The 21,247-nt window shown below is 42.0% G+C and overlaps 1 protein-coding gene across 7 annotated transcripts in view; it reads right to left on the reverse strand.

The window, feature by feature from the left end:
* PCNX2 (pecanex 2) overlaps nt 1-21,247 on the reverse strand; it is a 326,874-nt gene that overhangs the window by 249,918 nt on the left and 55,709 nt on the right. For 6 of the 7 annotated variants that reach the window (XM_053207265.1, XM_053207264.1, XM_027046910.2 and 3 more), the window contains exons 3-8: nt 21,114-21,234; nt 20,107-20,143; nt 9,998-11,284; nt 5,338-5,485; nt 5,059-5,204; nt 2,922-3,015 (exon numbers count right to left, since the gene is read on the reverse strand). In XM_053207265.1, coding sequence (XP_053063240.1) covers nt 2,922-3,015; nt 5,059-5,204; nt 5,338-5,485; nt 9,998-11,284; nt 20,107-20,143; nt 21,114-21,234 — 1,833 coding nt within the window. The remainder of the gene's footprint in view (nt 1-2,921; nt 3,016-5,058; nt 5,205-5,337; nt 5,486-9,997; nt 11,285-20,106; nt 20,144-21,113; nt 21,235-21,247) is intronic. The other variant, XM_027046909.2, reaches the window with a different exon arrangement.

The raw sequence follows: 21,247 nt of genomic DNA on the forward strand, positions 1-21,247 counted from the left end.
GGTCAAAGACTTAGAACTTAGCATGGGAGGTGGTGGGCCAAGAGCTCTCCATTGGCATGTTTGCACACAAGAAATGTTAGTGATGACCAGGGAAATAATATAAAGCTTTTCTTGAAGGGGAACGCTGTTTTTACAAAACTTGATCATTATTCTCCTTAGAGAAGCTCAGTAATTAGTTTAATCGAATGACTTTTACCAGAAACAGAGAATCCTCGGGGGTCATCTGTTGATTTTTGCTGCCCCGCCTCCATCCACCCTGCTCCAAATTTACCTCTAAAGAGCCACCCCCAACCTTTCTCAGAGGGAACCTTTGACTGCACCTCTATACATGATCGTAGAGCTAAGCCAAGTACTTGCCTTGGTGACTGGGCTCAGGGAACGTGGCCCAGTCAGGACCAAATCCTACTCAATGAGACTCTTATATTGGGGTTTATGGGAGAGAAGCATGTTGTCCTTGCTGGACTCGATTGAGAGAAGACATAAGACCCGGGGCTACTACAGGCATCTTCTGACCACCAGAGTTCAGTATTTGAGAGGGGTGTCAAAACGCAGGAACAGGAGAGAGATGGAGAAGGAGAAACCACACCCCTGAAGACGTCTGCAAGATGTCTCAGTTACATGACCCCAAATTCCCACGGTGAGGAGGCCTTTTGACTCAGATTCTCTCAGGTGTAGTAGGAAGGGGGTCTAACTGTTGTATGTAGCCAAAACGGCAGTGCTCAGGAAGGACTGAGACCTGAGACTGTCCAAGGGCTTCTCGGGGGCGCTCAGCACACACACATTCAGCAGCCCTAGCAACCACACCTGGCCGGAAGCTCTCTCGCTCCGAGTCAGTGCCCTGTGGCACACCGAAGCCTTGACAGCTCTAGAAATAGAGGGCAGGTTATACAATAAACAGCTCTAGTCGGGAGGGGAAACGCAGGGGAGATGAAAGAAAGCAAGACTTGTGGGAAATTTAATAAAGAGAGGGCAATGAATGGGGAAAACTCGAGTTCGCGGGTGGCTCTGCATGAGGCAAAACCTAAGGAGGAGGAGCCTACTGGAAACCTTGCAAGCATTCTCTCTGGTTCTTATTTGCACACTGTACATTTTTAACTTTTTCAGGCTCTGGATACGCGACTTTATTCTAACGGGCATTACCGGCAAAGGCAATCAAAGCCTTTACGGAGCGGGAAAGTAAAGCACATTTGCCCAGGAAAATAAAAATAAGAAAGTCTGGTAGCTTTATTTTGGGATAAAATAAGGGGCTTGTAATTGTTTTAAATTTAGTTTGAAAACACTACAGCTTGCAACGGAGGACTGCAGAATAATGTGACAGCTTTCCAGGCTGTGTTCTCGCAGAATTGAGTATTTGGTCTGAGGGACCTGCCATCTTAGATGCCTATGTCCATCAAGCCACTGTAACGAATGTCCTGGAGGCGGGGGCTGAGGTGAGTGCATCTAACCTCCCTCTTCTCCTGGGCCTCCATTTGCACGGGGACTTTGTGTGTCTTTTGGCTAGAGAAGAATTTTGTTTTCCAGGCTTTTTTGGGTTTTTGTTTGTTTGTTTTTGTTTTTGTTTGTATTTTAGAGAGAAAGAGAGAGAGCACACAAACTGGGGGGAGAGAGGGAGAGGGAGAGAGAATCTTCAGCAGACTCCACACTTAGCGCAGAGCCTGATGTGGGGCTCGATCCAAGACTCTGAGATCATGACCTGAGCCGAAATCAAGTCCAACCGGTTGAGCCACCCAGGCACCCTTCTGTCTATTTTGACCAGAACGCAGGCACCTGAGGGAGACAGAGGAAGAGTGGAAGGCCTGCCAGCGATGGAGAATATGCGTGTTTCCCTGCAGGAGTGACTCTGGATACAGCAGGCTGCTTCAGGGTCGGGGCCCAGTTGGGACAGCGTGGCCTGGGAGAGTCACCACCTACAGTACCCATCAACTCTGCTGGAATGGCTGACACCAGCATTCTTAAGCAGCAGTGGCAACAATGAGGAAACAGCCTAAAAGGCTGGTACACAACAAAATTCCACCTGGAGACCAGACCGCAAGGACACAGACAGTCTTCCTTCTCGGCCCACGTGGGGCTCCTCCTTGGATTTCCCATGCACACCTGTGCAGGAAACTTTGACCCTGGGAAGGAGCACTGAACCGCAGGATCTGGAATTAAGGTTCCTGTAACTCCCTTTGAACTCTCCAGGCGTGACGCCTAAGGCATTCTAATCACACCACAAAGGACTCCCATAAATCTTCAAATATACATGCAATTCTAAAGGAACGTACATGATAAATGTACTTCCGCACTAAGAGCAGACAACTGAGGTGTGTCCACGTGAATTATCCTCAAAGAATCTTGAAGTCCAGAATGAACAATGAATTCCGTCTGCCATTAGTAAGATTTACGGCTTGCCCATGAATCCGGGTATGTTCCAGATGCACAAGCTAATTCAATATCGAACTTAATTAACATCATTTAGAATATAATTTAGGAAGTTATTCAATACATACTGAAGGGAGGAAAATAAGAAAGATGTTTAGATTATCAATCGACAAAAGAGCTTGCTTCCATTACTGCAGGTGAGAACTAACTACATTTCTGGTCCATTCCTCAGGACAAATTTAAGAACAAGTTCTTGTGTTGCACCGTCGTCCTACCAGAAGGCAGCACTATTGTTTGCACAGGATTCCTCTCTATTGATATTTACATGTTACATTCATTTTTGGACGTGGCTACTGCAAAAATGGCTCAGTTTATTTTTTATTTTTCTGCGATATCAGATTTTCTTTTTCTCGCACACAAAACCCACATGCTTTGACACCTACAAACGGATTAACACATTCATTCTACACCAGGATCCTCACTTCATTTGCAGTCAGGCTAATTTACATGTCCCCCAGCAACACGACAGCTCCCACACCAGAAACCAGACCTCCACTTACCGAGCACGAGAGAAACTGTCATAATTTGATGGCTGATACTGTAAAGGGCCTTCTTTCTGATTTCCGGACTTTAAATAACAGGATCTAATTTCCCCTAGAAAATCATGAAATTTCAGCAAAGAATATTAGACAAGTATTCGTATATGACCATTCCAGCTTATACATTTTTCAAGTCAGAAGGAACTCATTTTGGACTGTTTTAATAATAATTGTTGGTAATCTAGGTCCATTCTTTGTATTTTCCCACAGAATGTGTAACTAAAAAAATCTTCTTGACATACCTCTCTAATAATATGCTGAGACAAGTTTGCCTCGGTTACCTATTACTTAATTGCTTTTGATCAATTAATTTGCACCATCTCTTAATTCACTTTTATATACATTTGACCCTTGGACAACTTAGGTGTTCGGGGCACCGACCACCCACACAGTTGGACATCCACATATGGCTCTAACTCCCTACTTAAAAACTCAACCACTAATTAACGGGGAAAGCCTTACCCATAACACAAAGTCAGCTAACACACATTTTGAATGTGATATGTTTTATATACTGTATTTGTATAATAAAGTAAGCCTGAGAAAAGAAAATGCTATTAAGAAAGTCAAAAGGAAGAGAAAATACATTTCCGGTACTGCACCGTATTCATCCCAAAAAACCAAAAGAAACAAACAATCAAACAAAACCACGTATAAGGAGAACCTGTGCAGTTCAAAGCTCTGTTGGGCAAGGGTCAACTGTTTTCAGTTCATCGTTTTGTCTATTTTCATCATGTGTCAGTATGATGAAACATACCAGGCCCATGTGTCTTTGTATCATGTGCTAAAAGAGGCTTATCAAGCCTGTGGTTTTGTTTCGTGGAGGTCATGAGACCATCCCCACCTCAGAATTCGCAGATGAGCAGGGGCACAGAGCACTGCCTAGTGTGTCAGCCTAGTAATGAGATGGCAAGAGATGGAATTAATTTGCAGAGTTAAATTAGTCTGCTAAAGAGGTTCCGGGTATTGAGGTGTGAAAATCAGTTCACTTTGTAAATGGAAATGGTCTCTCTGCAGAATAGGTTTGAGGTGTACCTTCTTCAGGTAACACGGGAGCATAATTAACTGTGTTATAAGCAGCTGGAAGGTAGACTGAAGGACAGGACCTCAACTTGAAGGTTCCTCTCACCAAGAGCTACATTTATAAGGAAGACCGCAGCCCCCCTGGAGGCTTTGATATAAGTGTTAATGTTGTTCTTTAAAGTGTAAAAGACTTCTTTATCTGTCTGTAGATGCAAAAGCACTTCAGACCACAAAGGATTGATCTCTAGATAGGGTAACCATATTATTCATTATCCAAACCAGGATTCTTTTGAGAGTAAAATAACAAACATTAATTGATGTATAAAAAACATTAATTGATGTCTTAAGCCAAAAACCCATCCTCAAAAAACAAGGGCCTATATCACTTATCTACAGAACTTTGAACTTGCCACTTAACATTATTTCCTTCCTCCTTCCCTTCCCTTCCCTTTCCTTCCTTTCTTTCTTCCCTCTCTTCCTCTCTTCCTTCCTTCTCTTTATTTTTTTCTTTCTTTTTCTATTTTAAATCCTTTTTATGACAAGACACTAAAAATATATATCAAGGTCAGATTTTCAACATACATCCAATAAATATTTACTAGGTACTAGGCACTGCTTTCCTAAAGTTCACAGTTGTGAGGGGGAAAATACCATTAATCAAATTATTATAGGTCAATAAATAATTAGAAGTTATAATAGTATCAAAGAAGGAAAAGGACAGGGGGTTAAGAGCAAAAAGCAGAGGAATCTGACTAAGTCTGGGGAGCCTAGAAAAGGTTTCCCTGAAGAACTTTCTTTAGAATTAAGATATGAAGGATAAATAGCACATTGTGGGCTATGTACAGGGACATGCTATGTGCAAAGGCCCTGAGGCAGGAAGGAGCACACTCTGCTCTAAGAACATTCTATGTGAGCAAATCGTAGGACTAAGTCAAGAACATTCTACGTGAGAAAATCGTAGGACTAAGTCTTCCTGTTCCAAAGTCTAGTACTGAGGCTAAGAGACCACACGGGCATGAGAAAGCCACTAGCCTTATCCCTTCTTCCTCGTTAGTAAAAAGCTCTAAGGACTTACCGTGTTCATCGATGAAGACATGCATAGCATCCACAGACATCTCATCTTGCACAGATGTTTCAGGCCCACTGATAACTTGCAAGACGGAGCTGTCTTGCTGGGAAGTTACCCTGTAGATTATCTGTCTTTGTCTATTGCCCTGGAAACTTAACATACATAAAAGTTTCAAGAACTATTAGGAACTCCTCCTTATCCTTAACAAACCATTAACAGAAGCAGCCACTAACTGAGGCTGCTTCACACTTTGCCCCAACATGAAGCTAAGTAAGTTAGACTCACAGGGTCGTGATCTTGGCAGGCTCGGTGAACACAGGGCTGGTGCTAGTGTGGTCTTGACTTTGCACATCTGGTTTTCCTTGTTTGGAACTGTGTCCATTAGGCTTTTCACGTTCCTGGATTTCCTCCCTTTTCTCCTGGGAGCAGGTATCTGAAAAACATCATTTGATGTGTTAACATAATGTTAAATAAGAAATTAATGTGAAAGCCCTTGGAAATAAGTTACCAAAACTGAAACAAGAATAGACAGAAAATCTACACAGCTCCTATGAATTCAGAATGTGTTTTGATCAATTTTATTTTTACCAATTATGACAGTACCTAGGTATATTTGAAAAACAGTTTATATGTTAGAGGCAGGTTACTGAGCTATCTATGGACATCACCTACTCTAGGTTCAGGGAATCCCTTGAAATAACCCCAGTGACCACTGGCTCAGCTGATTGAAAATCACCCATTTCGATTACTCGGGCCTGAAAGGTTCATAACTCATAAATGGACAGCATCAGATGAAAAAATAATTACGTAAACAAACCTGACTACTTTGGAGCAACGTCCCATTTACCGCTTTAAAATCTTATCAGTCATTCCTTCTCACTCATTCTCCACCTCTAGATTTTCAAGGTAAAGGTAGACTTAGTCCCTTCATAAAGTGGATATTCATTACATAGTCGACTTTGCACTCTGTACTTGGCACCCTGGAAGACACAGTGAGATACTACACCTGCTCCTTGCCCTGAGAATAATTTCAGGTGAATAAGAATGCTGAAATCAATAGGCACGAAAAGATTCTGTGAGTTTTTGCAATCCTCTTTAAATAATTGACCAAAATAAGGGCCTTAGCTTATACCATGATGCACAATGGAATCCACCCCTAAGGGTCAGCCCCTCCTTTTCTGAGGATATACCCCAACGGCCAGTTTTAGGGTTATAAAAACCACTGTATTCCCAAGACCAAAGATGTCAAGAGTTATGTTCTTCTGAGTAAATTGTTGTCTAAGAGAAGAACACAAGTGAGTGGTTTGAACCTACAGGTCCTTTCAACACATGCCTTTCAACACAAGCCCACTAAGATCTGCCTGGGCCCTCAAAAAGTAAAATTATGTTAGCTTCCCTGCAGTATAAATCACACGATTATGTATACAACAAAGATTTTCATCCTTGGACTTCAAGCAATTAGAGAAACACTGCTGGCTTCTATGTGAGTCCTGAAGATAAACATTCCCGGCACATTTGTGAAACTGCCATTAGAATTTCTTGGATCCAACAATGTTTGCCTTTCATTTGACAGCTCGTCAAGATAGAAGCTTTCAGTTTTCAAGAGACACGCTTGTGAGAAAGTGCTATCATAACAAGTAGCGTTAGCCAGTGATCATATCGCATACAAAATTGCAGAAAGGCAAATGTAGACAGCTCTACCCCTCATGCTGCACGTATCTTCTATTTATTCGTGTCTCTTTCTCATAGTTTAGTCTCTCCTTCTCTTAAATGGGTACATTACATATGTCAACATACAGACTATTTGTTTTCCTTTTTCCCTTTAAAATAACATATTGACAGGAATTTTCTGTCTATAAAAACAGTGCACATAATTGTGTATAATTAAAACCAGAGATGGGGCGCCTGGGTGGCGCAGTCGGTTGAGCGTCCGACTTCAGCCAGGTCACGATCTCGCGGGGTCCGTGAGTTCAAGCCCCGCGTCGGGCTCTGGGCTGATGGCTCAGAGCCTGGAGCCTGTTTCCGATTCTGTGTCTCCCTCTCTCTCGGCCCCTCCCCCGTTCATGCTCTGTCTCTCTCTGTCCCCAAAAAAAATAAATAAACGTTGAAAAAAAAATTAATAAAACCAGAGAAAAGAAATTTTAAATCACTCTTAACCCTACCACGCTGCCACAGGAGTCAGTTTGATACATACGTACCATACCTGTCTTTTCTTCTAGGCATATACACTTTTTTTTTCCACAAAAATTAAGTTGTAATACAGATATGATTTTATAACTGTTATATTTACGTTAAAGTATTATAAATATTTAATGACATCAGATATTCTTCTTGACCATCTAGAAATGGTAGTTATATAATATTGCATCGATACAGCATAACTTATTGAACTAGAGCCCTATTGTTGTAAATTTAGGTTGTTTCAATTTTTCCATACTTTGGATCACTCTTCAAAAAGCATCTCTACATACATTCATAATTATCTTGTTAGAAATTCTAGAAGTGATTGAATACGACACAGGTGGTGGCTGCACAAGATACATATAGAAATAGAACTCTGACCCACAATCTACAGCAACCAGTCCAGAAAGCCAACATGCTATGGACAAGTCCTATGTATGACTTGTAGGAAGTCAGATGATTATTTCTAGCAAACAGTCCAGGAAGCCAAACGATAACCTCTGTAAGAATCGGCCCCAAATGGCCAGGACTCAACTAATTACTGAGAGCTTCCCTAATTTTTGTCCCTGCTTCCAGCCAGAGAGAGCCAAACATGCCCCCCTAACCAATCACACAGGCTGCTCTAAGTAGCCTGCCTCCAGTATCCGCAGCCTCCAGTCGGAGCACACCTGAAGCCTTCCCTTTTCCCCACTACAAAGCTTTCCCACTCCTCCACCTGCCTTTGAGTCTCTACCAAAACACAGGTGATGGTGGCCGACAGACTCCCTTGCTGTAGCAAGCTCTGAATAATAGCCTTTGCTTCTTCTCATTTGAGTGGTCTTTGTTTACTTCCACAAAGTTAAATTAAGCTGCCCCAAAACAAAACAAAACCATGGTTTTAAAAGGCTTTTGATACATGTGCGGTTTTCCGTAGCCTTGAACCTTAGGACACCCCCAAGCCCTGAAGATAATCATAAAGCCCTTTGCGGAAAGGGCCTGGGTTGGAAAGAAGAGTATCATAGAGAGAACTGGGAAATCTTGTATCTTTTGACAATCACGTAAAGCTCAAGCACTGTTTCGCTATCAAGCAGGAGAAAGATGAGGGCACGTTGCCTAGGCTGCTGGTATCATTAAACACTGTCATGTTGTGTTAGAAATATACTCTATTTCTGTTTTTAGATAACAGCACATAACAAATTATTATTGATAGAGGAGCAAGAAGATATCACTGATCTCCAAGATAGAAGTGAAAGAGCATCTAATTTGCCACCTTGAGTTCTCACCTTCCAAGAACTAAAAGAATTACGTCCTGCTCGTTCATCCTTCAATTGAAAACCTCTGTCGGGCACTTGGGTGGCTCAGTCAGTTGAGCATCAAGCTTCAGCTCCAGTCATGATCTCGCTGTTCCTGAGTTCGAGCCCCACGTTGGGCTCTGTGCGGACAGCTCAGAGCCTGGAGCCTGTTTCAGATTCTGTGTCTCCCTCTCTCTCTGACCCTCCCCTGTTCATGCTCTGTCTCTCCCTCTCTCTCACACACATAAATATACATTTTAAAAAAACAAAAACAAACCCTGTCCTTTCCTGAAACAGGTAAATAATCCACTCCTCCCTCCCTGCCACACCTGCAGATTCCTGAAACCAAGCCCCTTCCTTTCCGTAGAAAACCAAGTAGCATCCATATTTCTTTGCACACCCCTAGATTTCCAATTTAATACTGTTCAGATTGGTTCAGATTGAATGTGGTTAGCTGACAAATTTAAGAACAGAAACTTAAGTAGACAAATCAAATAAACCTTACACGTGGCCTGAGGGGGGAATCAGAATAAAAGGCTGAAATTGATCACGCAGCAAGACTTTTCACCCATTTTCCTAATTGAATCCTCACAGTAAATCTGCAACATATTGTTACTCCTGCTTTATTGAAGAAACTGTGACTCCGATGGATTTAGTAAATTGTCCAATCTCACCCAGCTGGCACTGCAAAACCAAAATTTGCCCCTGGGTTCTGAGGTCCCAAAGCCAGGGCTCTGTCCACCATACACACAGCTTCCTGGGAAGACACACATGTACAGATCTACGCTATCCGATACGGTAGCCAGCCACATGTGGCTGTTTAAATAAGGTTACATGATGAGTAAATGAGTTAAGATGAGAGTAACTGTATAATTTATTATTCAAACTGGGAACACTTTTGAGAGTGAAAAGCGGTTCTATTACTAATTATGGTGGCAAAAAAGCATAAACGAGGACCGTCTGGGGCAGATGACAATGTACGGTCATGCCTGTTAATACATGTAAAGGGCTTAGGACAGTACTTGACATAAATTAAGAGCTGTGTGTTTGTTATAATTATGTTTACAAATTGGGATAATTAAGGAGCCCTGCACGTAGGATTTTATAGTGGAACTCAACAGAAAAGTGGATTCATTTCACAGAAATGTAGTTTACAATCAGCTTTCCCAGAATGCATCTATTCTTAAAGAGACAGAAATCTACTGTGAGTTCTGGCCACTGTGATAAAATATAATTGCTTATTTCCTCGGAAATAAACATCACGGCCTTCTAGGGAAGCCGAACATTCATTCCTAGGCCTTAAATTTCCTGCTGGAGTAAGCCCATGTTGATAGGTGCTCAGCACACTAGTATTGGCACACTCAGCAATTATCAATAACACCAAGCAGCAATGGTCCGATATCCTGCCATTCGCAAAACCAAATCACAGAAGGTAATGCACACATGTATTGCCTTCTTTGCATCAGCACAACGGAAATTATGTGGAATCGTACCTCCGAGAAGCCCACTGTCTTTGTTCTGCTCCACTGAGCCGTTCCTTTGGTTGGACGCCGCCAGCTTGGAAGTGTTGATTGACTCTAATAGGGAGACAAATTCGAGGAAGTTGGATTCATTTGGTATTTGTCCTTCCTTAGCCTCCAGGTCAGATTTGGAAGTTGGTATTGTTTTTTCTTTATCGCTAATAATTTCTGCGGAACTTTTGCTCAAGACATCTGTACCACTGTCCACGCTGAGAACCCGGGCGTGTCTCTTCTCATAGCTGGTTTTACAAGATGATGGGTCAAGGTTAGCCTGGCCTTCCTTTCCCCCCTCCGCCTCAGGGGCCGCGTGAGGCGTGAATGGGGGGGTTGCTTCACAGCGGTCTCCTGTGGGGGAAGGACTGCCATCCTTTGTGGCATTTCCTCCTTCCCCAGATTCGTAGCCAGAACACTGATTGGATGATGCCTCCACCATCAATCTCTCGGGACTCCTGTCACCTCCACTGCCTTCGGGACACACGGCGCCTCCTGCCCCATCCTCAGAGAGCTCCAGTGTGATGACAGGAATTCTTATCTGCTCCGGGTTGGGAGGACTGGCCACCCCCGGGGCAGCCGGCTCAGCGTCAGACGTGAAGCCAGCTCTCTCAGTGCCAATCACCTTTAGGTGGAGCGAACTTTCCAAGTCTGTCATGGAGTTCGGAGTACTGCTCATGGTGATGACAATTTTAATGGGTTCATGCAGACTCAGTGGGTCTCCAGGTTGAGAAGTATCAATGAGAGTGACAGCTACCTCGCTGTCTGAGTAGTCCACTTCCTGCTTCAAGGGCGGGTCCGCCTGCCGGGAGGCACCCGGTGACGCACGTGCAGGTCTGGCGATTACAGTGTTGCACTGAGGGCAGCTACTGCTCAGGCTGTCTGGAGGGGACTCCCTTTGCCACCGGTCCCTTAAGGAGCCCGAGGCGTAATTCGCCGGTTCGGGACTCAGGACTGAATTCTCACTCCCCCAAGGCTGGAAAGAGACATCGGTTTCTAGTAAGTCGTACTGAGACAGAGACAGGTGTGGCAACTTCTTCGAGGCTTCTTTCTCCACTAAGCCGCCCTCGGACCTGTGGCGGAGCGGGGGCTGCCGCCTGCCTCCCCTCTCTTTCCCTTCGTCGCTGGCTGGACTTCCTGCCACAGCTGGTTTCCTGGGGATCGCTGGCGTGGTCGTGGTTTCCGGCGCGCACACTTTACTTCCTGTTCTGACACCAGGTGAGGTAGATAACACAGGTGCTACAGGTTGGTCTTCTGAGAGAATGACACCTGAAATAAACCACAGGCACTTTCTTAGCTCCCGAAACAGGTGAGAGCCGTCCCGGGGCGAGACCTCGTAATGCAAAGCGAGAAAAGCAGCCCTAGCAACCGGTGTGGTTGGATGCTTATTTTTGTTCTTTTATTTTTGTAATATAATTTATTGTCAAGTTAGCTCACATACAGTGTATGCAGTGCACTCTTGGCTTTGGGAGTAGATTCCCATGATTCATCGCTTATGTACAACACCCAGCGTCATCCCAACAAGTGCCCTCCTCAATGCCCAACACCCATTTTCCCCTCTCCCTTGCTCCCCCCCCCAACAACCTCCATTTGTTCTCTGTGTTTAAGAGTCTCATGGTCTGCCTCTCTCTCTGTTTGAAACTATGTTTTCCCCTTCTCTTCTCCCATGGTCTTCTGTTAAGTTTCTCAAATCCCACATATGAGTGAAAACATATCTGTCTTTCGCTGACTGACTTATTTCACTTAGCATAATACCCTCCAGTTCCATCCACGTTGCTGCAAATAGCCAGATTTCATTCTTTCTTATTGCCAAGTAGTATTCCATTACGTATATAAACCACATCTTCTTTATCCATTCATCAGTTAATGGACACTTAAGCTCTTTCCATAATTTGGCTATTGTTGAAAGCACTGCTATAAACATAGGGGACCGTGTGCCCCTATGAATCAGCATTCCTGTATCCTTTGGATAAATTCCTAATAGTGCTATTGCTGGATGCTTATTTTTAAAATATCACCTCCACTCTGAAATTGTTTTTAAAATCTCAGTATTTAAAAATAATAATTCATACTTTTAGATTTTGCTGTTTTGTGACCTTGGGAGGCACACTGATATGTTTTAAGCAACATGTTTGGGACTTATTGTCAGGAAGGTCCTGGCTCTGCTACTTACTAGCTACCTTGGGCAAGGTACTTGGGCAAGGTACTTAATCCTTAATCTGTTACCTTGGGCAAGGTACTTAATCCTTCTAAACCAAGATCCTCAGGATGCCTGGGTAGCTCAGTTGGTTGAGCATCTGATTTCAACTCAGGTCACGATCTCCCGATTTGAGGGTTCAGGTCCCGCGTCGGGCTCTGTGCTGACAGCTCAGAGCCTGCAGCCTGCTTTGGATTCTGTGTCTCCCTCTCTCTGTGTCCCTCCCCCACACTCTCAAAAATAAACAAACATTAAAAAACATTTTTTTAAACCCAGATCCTCAACTGTGGTGCTGTTCTCACTTGGGACCAGATAAATCTTTGCAGTGGGGGCTGTCCTCTGCATTGTGAGATGTTTAGCAACATCCCTGGCCTGTGCCTACTTGATGTCAGGAGCAACTGTGCCCTCAATCATGACAATGGAAAATGCCCCCAGACACTGTCAAACATTCCCTGGGGAGGACAGCCCCCCAGTGGAGAAACACTGCTCTTGTCTTCAACCTCTTACCTGTAAAATGGGAATAATTATACCAAACTCTTAAGGCCGCCATGAGGATCTAGAAGGATAGATGCAGAAAATAGTAGGCCAAGGGCTTAGCACTGGGCTTGTTAGCACCTTGGTCTGAGGACAATGATAACCTCACACTTCTGATGTGATTCATAAATTTTCGAAACATTTCTTTTTTTTTTTAATTTTTTTTAAACATTTGTTTATTTTTGAGACAGAGAGAGACAGAGGATGAGCAGGGGAGGGTCAGAGAGAGAGGGAGACACAGAATCCGAAACAGGCTCCAGGCTCTGAGCTGTCAGCCCAGAGCCCAACGCGGGGTTCGAACTCACAGACCGCGAAATCATGACCTGAGCCAAAGCCAGACGCCCAACCGACTGAGCCACCCAGGCGCCCCAAAACATTTCTAAATTGTATCTGCAATACTTACGATGGTGACTGAGTGAGCTCTATCCTCCCAGCTTCCTATATCTGTTAACGACCCTACCATTCCCTAAGCCTCTTAAGCTTGAAACCCTCGGGTAATACTTTGGTTTCTCTTTCTTGCCCAGCCTTATGGTCATTCAATCAATCAATACCTCAGTTTTCCTTCACTTCTATCATGAAGAGTGTTCTCTAGGAGCTCAAGGGGTCTATTGCGAGGGTCTGCAAAGCCACAGGAAAGCCAGGATAAGCAACTTGTCATTTACTCAAATATTAGAGGAAAAAAAAAATACAACTCTTAAAGTAATATAAAATATTACCTTATTATGTAAACAAATGAGCATATGATGAAAAAGAATGAAACATTTTAAGACATAACATGTATTTTTTTAATCCTTGCCATAGGCTGATTCAGCCTATGACCCTCTGGAGCAGGTGGAATATATACCCCCTCCCCTCCCTCCAAGGACACTCTGGTAGAAAGAATTGAGTCACTACACTGTTGTAGTCAGAAGACTTTCTTTGACTCTAGTACAAACTCGGGGCCTATCTCTCCCATCTGGACTGTTCTTTCTCCTCGCCCACTGGAGACCCCATTCAAGGCTTTTTTCATAACCTCCTCCAACATGTAACTTTCCATGATCGCCTAAACCAGAAATAAGCTCTCTTCTGAAATCCTTAAGCAATTAATGTCTGTAGGACTAAACTTTATTTACCATACACTTTTTAAACTGTAGCTCTTTTTAAATGTACATTTAAATTACCTTCCTAACTGGGCTGCATGGTGTTCTAGAAAAACAACCACAATTTATGCTCACTGAATCCTCCAAAGAAACCAACCTATTATCTTATCCACACTCATGAATGTTGGTTGATGATGATAGTGAAAATTATTTGACTTTGTAGCAACGCTATGCAGGTTATCCTATTCTACAGAGTAGATGCCTTGTCATGGAAATAGAAGAACGGAAGTGTCTAGAAACATGTCCAAGTTTGCCACACTACTGACAGATCTACGACTAGAGCCCAGATCCCCTGAGTCCTGACCTGATACTCTTCTACTCCCTCACATTGCCTCTCTATCTTGTATGTATGGCTCCTTTACTTTGCCATTCAGCTCTAAACTTGAATGTGGTCTCATCAGAGACGCTTTCCATGACTGCACATATCAAGTGCACTGTTGAAAATGAATACAAATATTGCAGGAGGAATCCAAACCACCAGGCAGGGCCTGAGGAACGGGGTCTTGGGTTGGGTCTATAAAAAACATTCATAATGCATTTTTGTTTCCTTACTTTCCACACCACACAATTGTGACCGCACAGATTTGTATGTCCACAGGACCATTTCCTGATGTACCAGACGAGAGGAAAGAGCACACTAGGTTTTAAAGCAAATAAGGATTTAGTGCAAAGACCCCGTGATGGGAACTTGCGTGGCATGTTTGAGGAAGAGAAAGAAACTCCATGAAGCTGGAGTAGAAAAGCAAAGGGAGCATGAGAAGAAGAGAGATCCACAAGGCTGGCAGGGTCCAAAATATAAGCCAAAGTGTGGCACGTGGATTTTATGCTGAGAATAATGTGAATCCAGCAGAAGTTTTTCAAGGGGCACATGATCTGAATGAGGTTTTTAAAAATAACCCTGCCTGCTGCATGAGGGATAGACTGTGGTGAGGTATGATAAAATTGGAAGAGAGACCAGGGAAGAGGCTGCTGCAGTTGATGAATGACAGTGTTTTGGACTAGGGCGGTAGTGGTGGACATGGAGAGAAAGAGATAAATTTGAAATATGTTTTGGAGTCGAACTGACAGGACTTGCTGATGGACTGAAGCTAACAGCAGTGGGGGAAGAGAAACCAAGGAAAACTCCTTGACTTTAAAGCTTTGATAACAGGACTGGTGGTGGGACTGTTTACTGATAAGGACAAAACCAGAGGAGATACAGATTTAGAGACATCAACTGAGAGATCTGGTGGTGATCCATTTAATTTGACTATTAGACACCTGATCCGGGAGGAAAATAGGTGTAGGCAACGGGATGCCTGGGACAGAAATCCAGATGGAGGTCAAAATCGGAGGAACAGATTTACTCACCATCATTTCACAGATGGTATTTAAAGCTAGATGTGAGATCGCCAAGGAAGACCTGGTATCTAGAGAAGAGAAAGGGGCCCAAGACCAAGGGTACTCCAGCCTTTCCATGTCAAACAACAGAGGAGGATAAATCAAAGGACATTGAGAAGGAAGTCAGTCAGGAAAGTGTGCTATTATGAAAGCCAAGGGAAGAAAGTTGGTAACTACCGCTTATTGTACATAAATGAATAAAGCCATACCATGGCCTATAAATGGGTCTTTGGGAACACATCAGCACGTCATACCTCAGTGCCTGCTTAATCCTGAGTAAAAATGACAATAATAAATTTCCTACCTGGAAAACTAAGAAAAATAGTTGGCCTAAAATGACTCTACCAAGATATTGCTGAGCAATGAAATCTAACCCAGTAGTCATTTGTTTTCTATCCTTGACACTTTAACTATAAAAAACATACTATATTACTAAATACACACACACACACACACACACACTCATCAAGAAAGATACTATGGCAAAGCTATATGATCATGTCAAGACATACAGAAAAAGCATTGACAAAAATCCAGTACCCTCTCATGATAAAAAATATTCAACAAACTGAGATTAGAAGAGAATTTCCTCAACCTGACACAGGCTATTTATGAAACACCCAAATCTAACATCATATAAAAAGGTTAAAGACTGAATGCTTTCCCCATATGATCAGAAACAAGGCAATGATATCTACTCTCATAACATCCAATAAACATTGTACTGGAAATTGCAGACAGAGCAATTAGTCAATAAAAAAAAAAAAAAAAAAGAGGCAACCAGATTGGAAAAGGAAAAGCAAAGGATCTCAATTCACAGATGATATCATTCTATTTATAGAAGATCCTAAGGAATCCACTAAATAACTATTAGAACTAATAAACATTTAGGAAGTTTGTACAATATGAAATCAATGTGCAAAAATCAATTCTATTTCCATACACTACCAATAAACAAGGTAAAATTAAATTAAGAATAGAATCCCAGTTACAAGAGTATTTAAAAAATAAAATACTTAGGAATACATTTAACAAGAGTACCAGATTTATACACTGAAGACCTACAAAACATTGTCAAAAGAATTCAAAGAAGAACTAAATAAATGGAAAGACATCCCAAGTTCATGGACTGGAAAATGCAATATTGTTAAGATGGCAATTCTTCCCCAATTTATCCACAGATTTAATAAAATCCTTATCAATATCCCAGATGTATTGTTTGCAGAAATTGATGGTTCACATGGCAATGTAGAAGACCCAGGATAGCCAAAATAAGTTAGAGGACTCACAGTTCCCAGTTTCAAAACTTGTTACACAGCTACTACAATCAATATGGTCTGATAATGGCATAATGATAGATATATAGACCAAAAGAATAGAACTGAAAGTCCAACATAAACGTTTACATGTATGGTCAACTGATTTTCAGCACGGTGCCAACACAAGTTAATGGGGAGCAAACAGTCTGTTCAATAAATGATCCTAGGACAACAAAAAACACGTGCAAAAGAATTAAGTTGGACCCCTACCTCACATCATACACAAAAATTGATTCAAAACAGATCACAGACCTGATTATAAGAGCTAAAACCATAAAACTCTTAGAATAAAACAGGAATAAATCTTCATGAACTTGGATTCAGCAATGGTTTCTTATATGTGACACAAAAAGCCCAAGCAACAACAATAACAACAAAACAATAAAGTAGACTTCATAAAAATTAAAAACTTCAGTATTTTAAAGGACCCCAGTAACAAAGTGACAAGACAACCGACAGACTGGGAGAAAATATTTGCAACTATATCTGATCAGGGACTCGTATCTAAAAATATATAAAGGGGGCATCTGGGTGGCTTAGTCGGTTAAGCGTCCGACTTCAGCTCAGGTCATGATCTCGCAGTTTGTGAGTTCGAGCCCCATGTCGGGCTCTGTGCTGACAGCTCGGAGCCTGGAGCCTCCTGCAGATTCTGTGTCTTCTCCTCTCTCTGCCCCTCCTATGCTCATACTCTATTTCTCTCTGTCTCTCAATAATAAATAAATGTTAAAAAAGTTAAAAAATAAAATAAAATATATAAAGAATTCTTACAACTTACCATAGAAAGACAATCTGAATAAAAACTGGGCAAATAGGGGACACCTGGGTGGCTCAGTCAGTTAAGCATCCGACTCTTGGTTTCGGCTCAGGTCATGATCTCACGGTTTGGGAGTTTGAGCCCCGCATCAGGCTCTGTGCTGACAGCATGGAGCCTGCTTGGGATTCTCCCTCTCTCCCTCTCTCTCTCCCTCTCCCTCTCCCTCTCTCTCTCTTTCTCAAAAATAAATGAATAAACATTTTAAAAGATTTTAAAAACTGGGCAAAGGACTTGAATAGACATTTCTCTAAGGATAATGATGGTGACAACATCAATATCATTAGGCATTAGAAAAATAACTAATTTCATGTAAATCAAAGCCAAAGTGAGACACCCTTCATACTCACTAGAATGGCTATAATCAAACATACAGACAATCACAAGTGTCAGGAAAGACATGGAGAAATTGTGACCTTCATGTATTGATGGTGGGAATGTAAACTGATACACCTGGTTTCTAAAACAATCTGGTAGATCCTCAAATGATGAAACAGAGTAACTACGTGACCCGGCAATGCCACTCTTAGGTACTTATCCAAGAAAATGAAAACACATGTCCACACAAAAACTGGCCCAATGAATGTTCACTGAAGCATTATTTATAACAGCCCAAAAGGGGAAAGAACACAAAGTCCATCAACTGATGAATGATAAACAAAATGTGGTATAGCCACTGAATGGAATATTACTTGGCAATAAAAAGAAATGAAGCAATGATACAAAGCTACAACATAGATAAACCCTGGCAACGTTATGCTAAGTGAAAGGAGCCAGTCACAAGAGACCACGCTGTATGAAATTTCCAGAATGGGCAAATTCATAGAGACAGAAAGAAGATTAGTGGTGGCCTGAGCCTGGAGAACGTGGGGAGATTGAGGAGTGTGGCTAAGCGTGGTTTCACTTCAAGGTAAGGAAAATATTCTAAAATTGATTATGATGACGGATATGCAACTCTATGAATATACTAAAAGCCATTAAATTAGATACTTAGAATGAGTGGATTGCACGGCATCTGAATTATATCTCAATAGACCTGTTAAAAAAATAAACAACACTACCATGCCTTTTAACAACAAAAAGAATTGAATACTAGGGTAGTGTATTATGAGATTGGTCTAGGAAAAAAAAATTGCTTTAGTGCAGTGTTGTTGAAAACACATTGGATTTAGCAGTCAGGTGTGGATCTAAACATAACCTGTATGGGGGCGCCTGGGTGGCTCGGTAGGTTGAGTGTCCGACTTCAGCTCAGGTCATGATCTCACAGTCCGTGAGTTCGAGCCTCGCGTCAGGCTCTGTGCTGACAGCTCAGAGCCTGGAGCCTGCTTCGGATTCTGTGTCTCCCTCTCTCTCTGCCCCTCCCCTGCTCGTGCTCTGTCTCTCTGTCTCTCAAAAATAAAGATTAAAAAAAAATTAAAAAAAAACCACATAACCTGTACGTTTTACTTGTTATGACTCAGAATTTCATTCATCATACATGCAAAGTCTCTACTGCAATTCCTACTACCAGGAAGGAAGGAAGGAAGGAATTGTTTCAGTTAGAATGGTGAGGTTAAAAAGGGCCAGAACAAATACTGAAAATATAAAGTAATGGCATTAATAGCAACAGTAAGCTCGATCTGGAATAAGCAGCCTAAAATGACAAAAAAGTGTGTGTGTGTGTGTGTGTGTGTGTGTGTGTGTGTGTGTAAATGGACATAAAATAACAAAAATAACTGTTATTATTATACAAATAATAAATATTTGTATAACATATTGTTATAACATAACATATATATATAACGTTATATACATATATAATGTTATATATATAATGTTATATATATATAATATATATAACATAATATATAAATATCGTATAACATAAAATAACAAAAATAACACTGTTATTATTATACAAATGAAACTCTGTAACTAAAATATTTGAAACCTAAGTTAACACTCACTTCTTTTCCGTAGTAGTAACATAGTAAAAAGAATTTGAAAAATCCCTTACATATTCTCATGGAATTTAGCTGAGTGGTGAAAAAATAAACTTCATTTCAGGTTTTCAGACCCAAGTGCTAATTTCAGCTGTTTTACCAAAGATAAAATTTTATGTTACTTCCGAAACTTAAATAGGGCATAAATTTCTCTTTGTAGTAGTACTACAAAAAAATAGAATTGCAGAGAAAGGAAGTAGTTAATTCGGGCCTCCAAAAGCTCTTTTCTGAGTTTTCTGAAAACAATCAAAACATAAGAAAATGAAATCTTTGTAAAAAAGTGAAACAAAGATCTGGGGGCTTAAAAGAAAATTCCCAGAAACAAAATTCATAACTTGAAGGAAATGCAGTCCATGGAACACTCTATAATTTCCTCTGTCATTTTTCAATGGAAGTACTACAATAAAAAGCTTGAAAATCAATGATGAATTGATCCTGTTTTCTATCTGCTGTTCTGAGCCGCATGAAATAAATGCAGACTGAAAAAAGCACAATGACATACGATCGATGACATACTACAATTTAGATGTAGAAATGATGCACAAATTCTGATGAGAAATAATGAAAAGTAAGAGTGAGAGAAATGAAGTTGAACTAGAACTATGCCTTCTTAGGTACAGTTCTTACTTTGAATTAATTCACTGGCATTCTGTTTTACAAGAATTCTTTTTCACTTCCCTGAAGCTAATGCTGTGATGAAATATTAAATGGCAGTAATGAACACTCTACCTTTGAGATCTTCCACTGTTTCCTGTGCCGGCAACTCCTAGACAAACACAAGAACAAAAATCAATCCATGACTCAGCTTGGTGCCCATCTCTGGGCAGTCATCGGACCCCTGAAGCAGCCGTTACTGTCTTCCCAAATGGCATGTGGCGGGGCGCCTGGGTGGCTCAGTCGGTTAAGCGTCCAACTTTGGCTCAGGTCACGATCTCGCGGTCCGTGAGTTCGAACCCCGCGTCGGTCTCTGTGCTGACCGCTCAGAGCCTGGAGCCTGTTTCAGATTCTGTGTCTCCCTCTCTCTGACCCTCCCCCATTCATGCTCTGTCTCTCTCTGTCTTAAAAATAAATAAATGTTAAAAAAAAATTAAAAAAAAAAAAACCAATTGGCACGTGGGGACGAGACTATACAGTGTCTGCTCTGCTTAAGCGTCTAATAAAATGGAGAGCAGAAACGAATACAAAATCTAGGTAAGTGTAGACGCCCAAGCAAGACCACCGTACTGTGATTAAAGGGCATTTGATAATTAAGAAAGTGAAAAGGAGAGAGAGAAAGGGGCTACGGTATGCTACCCACGAATAGAGCCCAATAAAGTTAGTCTGGAGCGAAGGGGATTTAGTGACTGCCCAAGAGACAGGCGTGATTCAATGTGGACATGTGGGGTAGTGCAGTTGATTCCAGGGGAGGACACGAATGACAGACAGGAGCAGAGGAGAAGGAGGTCAAGGTCTGCTGACAGGTTCTTCTGGCCAGAGTGGCAGGCCCGGCAGGTGGGGCAGCCGGCAGAGGAGGCCAATGCTGTGCTTCCAGCATGAGACTGGATGTTTATCTCGGGGTCCAAGGGCTCCCCAGGGGTCATTTCCACACCCTGAGATGCGGTCAGCCACAGCACGGGGGCAGTACTGACTGTATTGTATTAAACTGTATTGAACGTGCAATACCCCTGCACATTCCCGTCCAGGCAGGATCAACACTACAAACAAAAACAGTGTGAAACAGAAAAACACACACTGACCAGTGGCCCAGATGAGTGCTGAGAGTTTATGCTCTGCCCTCTGGAGCTGCAGCGGAGGGGAGGCGTGGAGAGGTTCCGGTGAGGCTCTTCCTTTTTGCCATTGTTAATCTGCCTGGTGCTGCTAACCCGTGTGA

Source organism: Acinonyx jubatus, chromosome D2 (genome assembly GCF_027475565.1).
Source record: "Acinonyx jubatus isolate Ajub_Pintada_27869175 chromosome D2, VMU_Ajub_asm_v1.0, whole genome shotgun sequence".
Lineage (NCBI taxonomy): Eukaryota > Metazoa > Chordata > Mammalia > Carnivora > Felidae > Acinonyx > Acinonyx jubatus.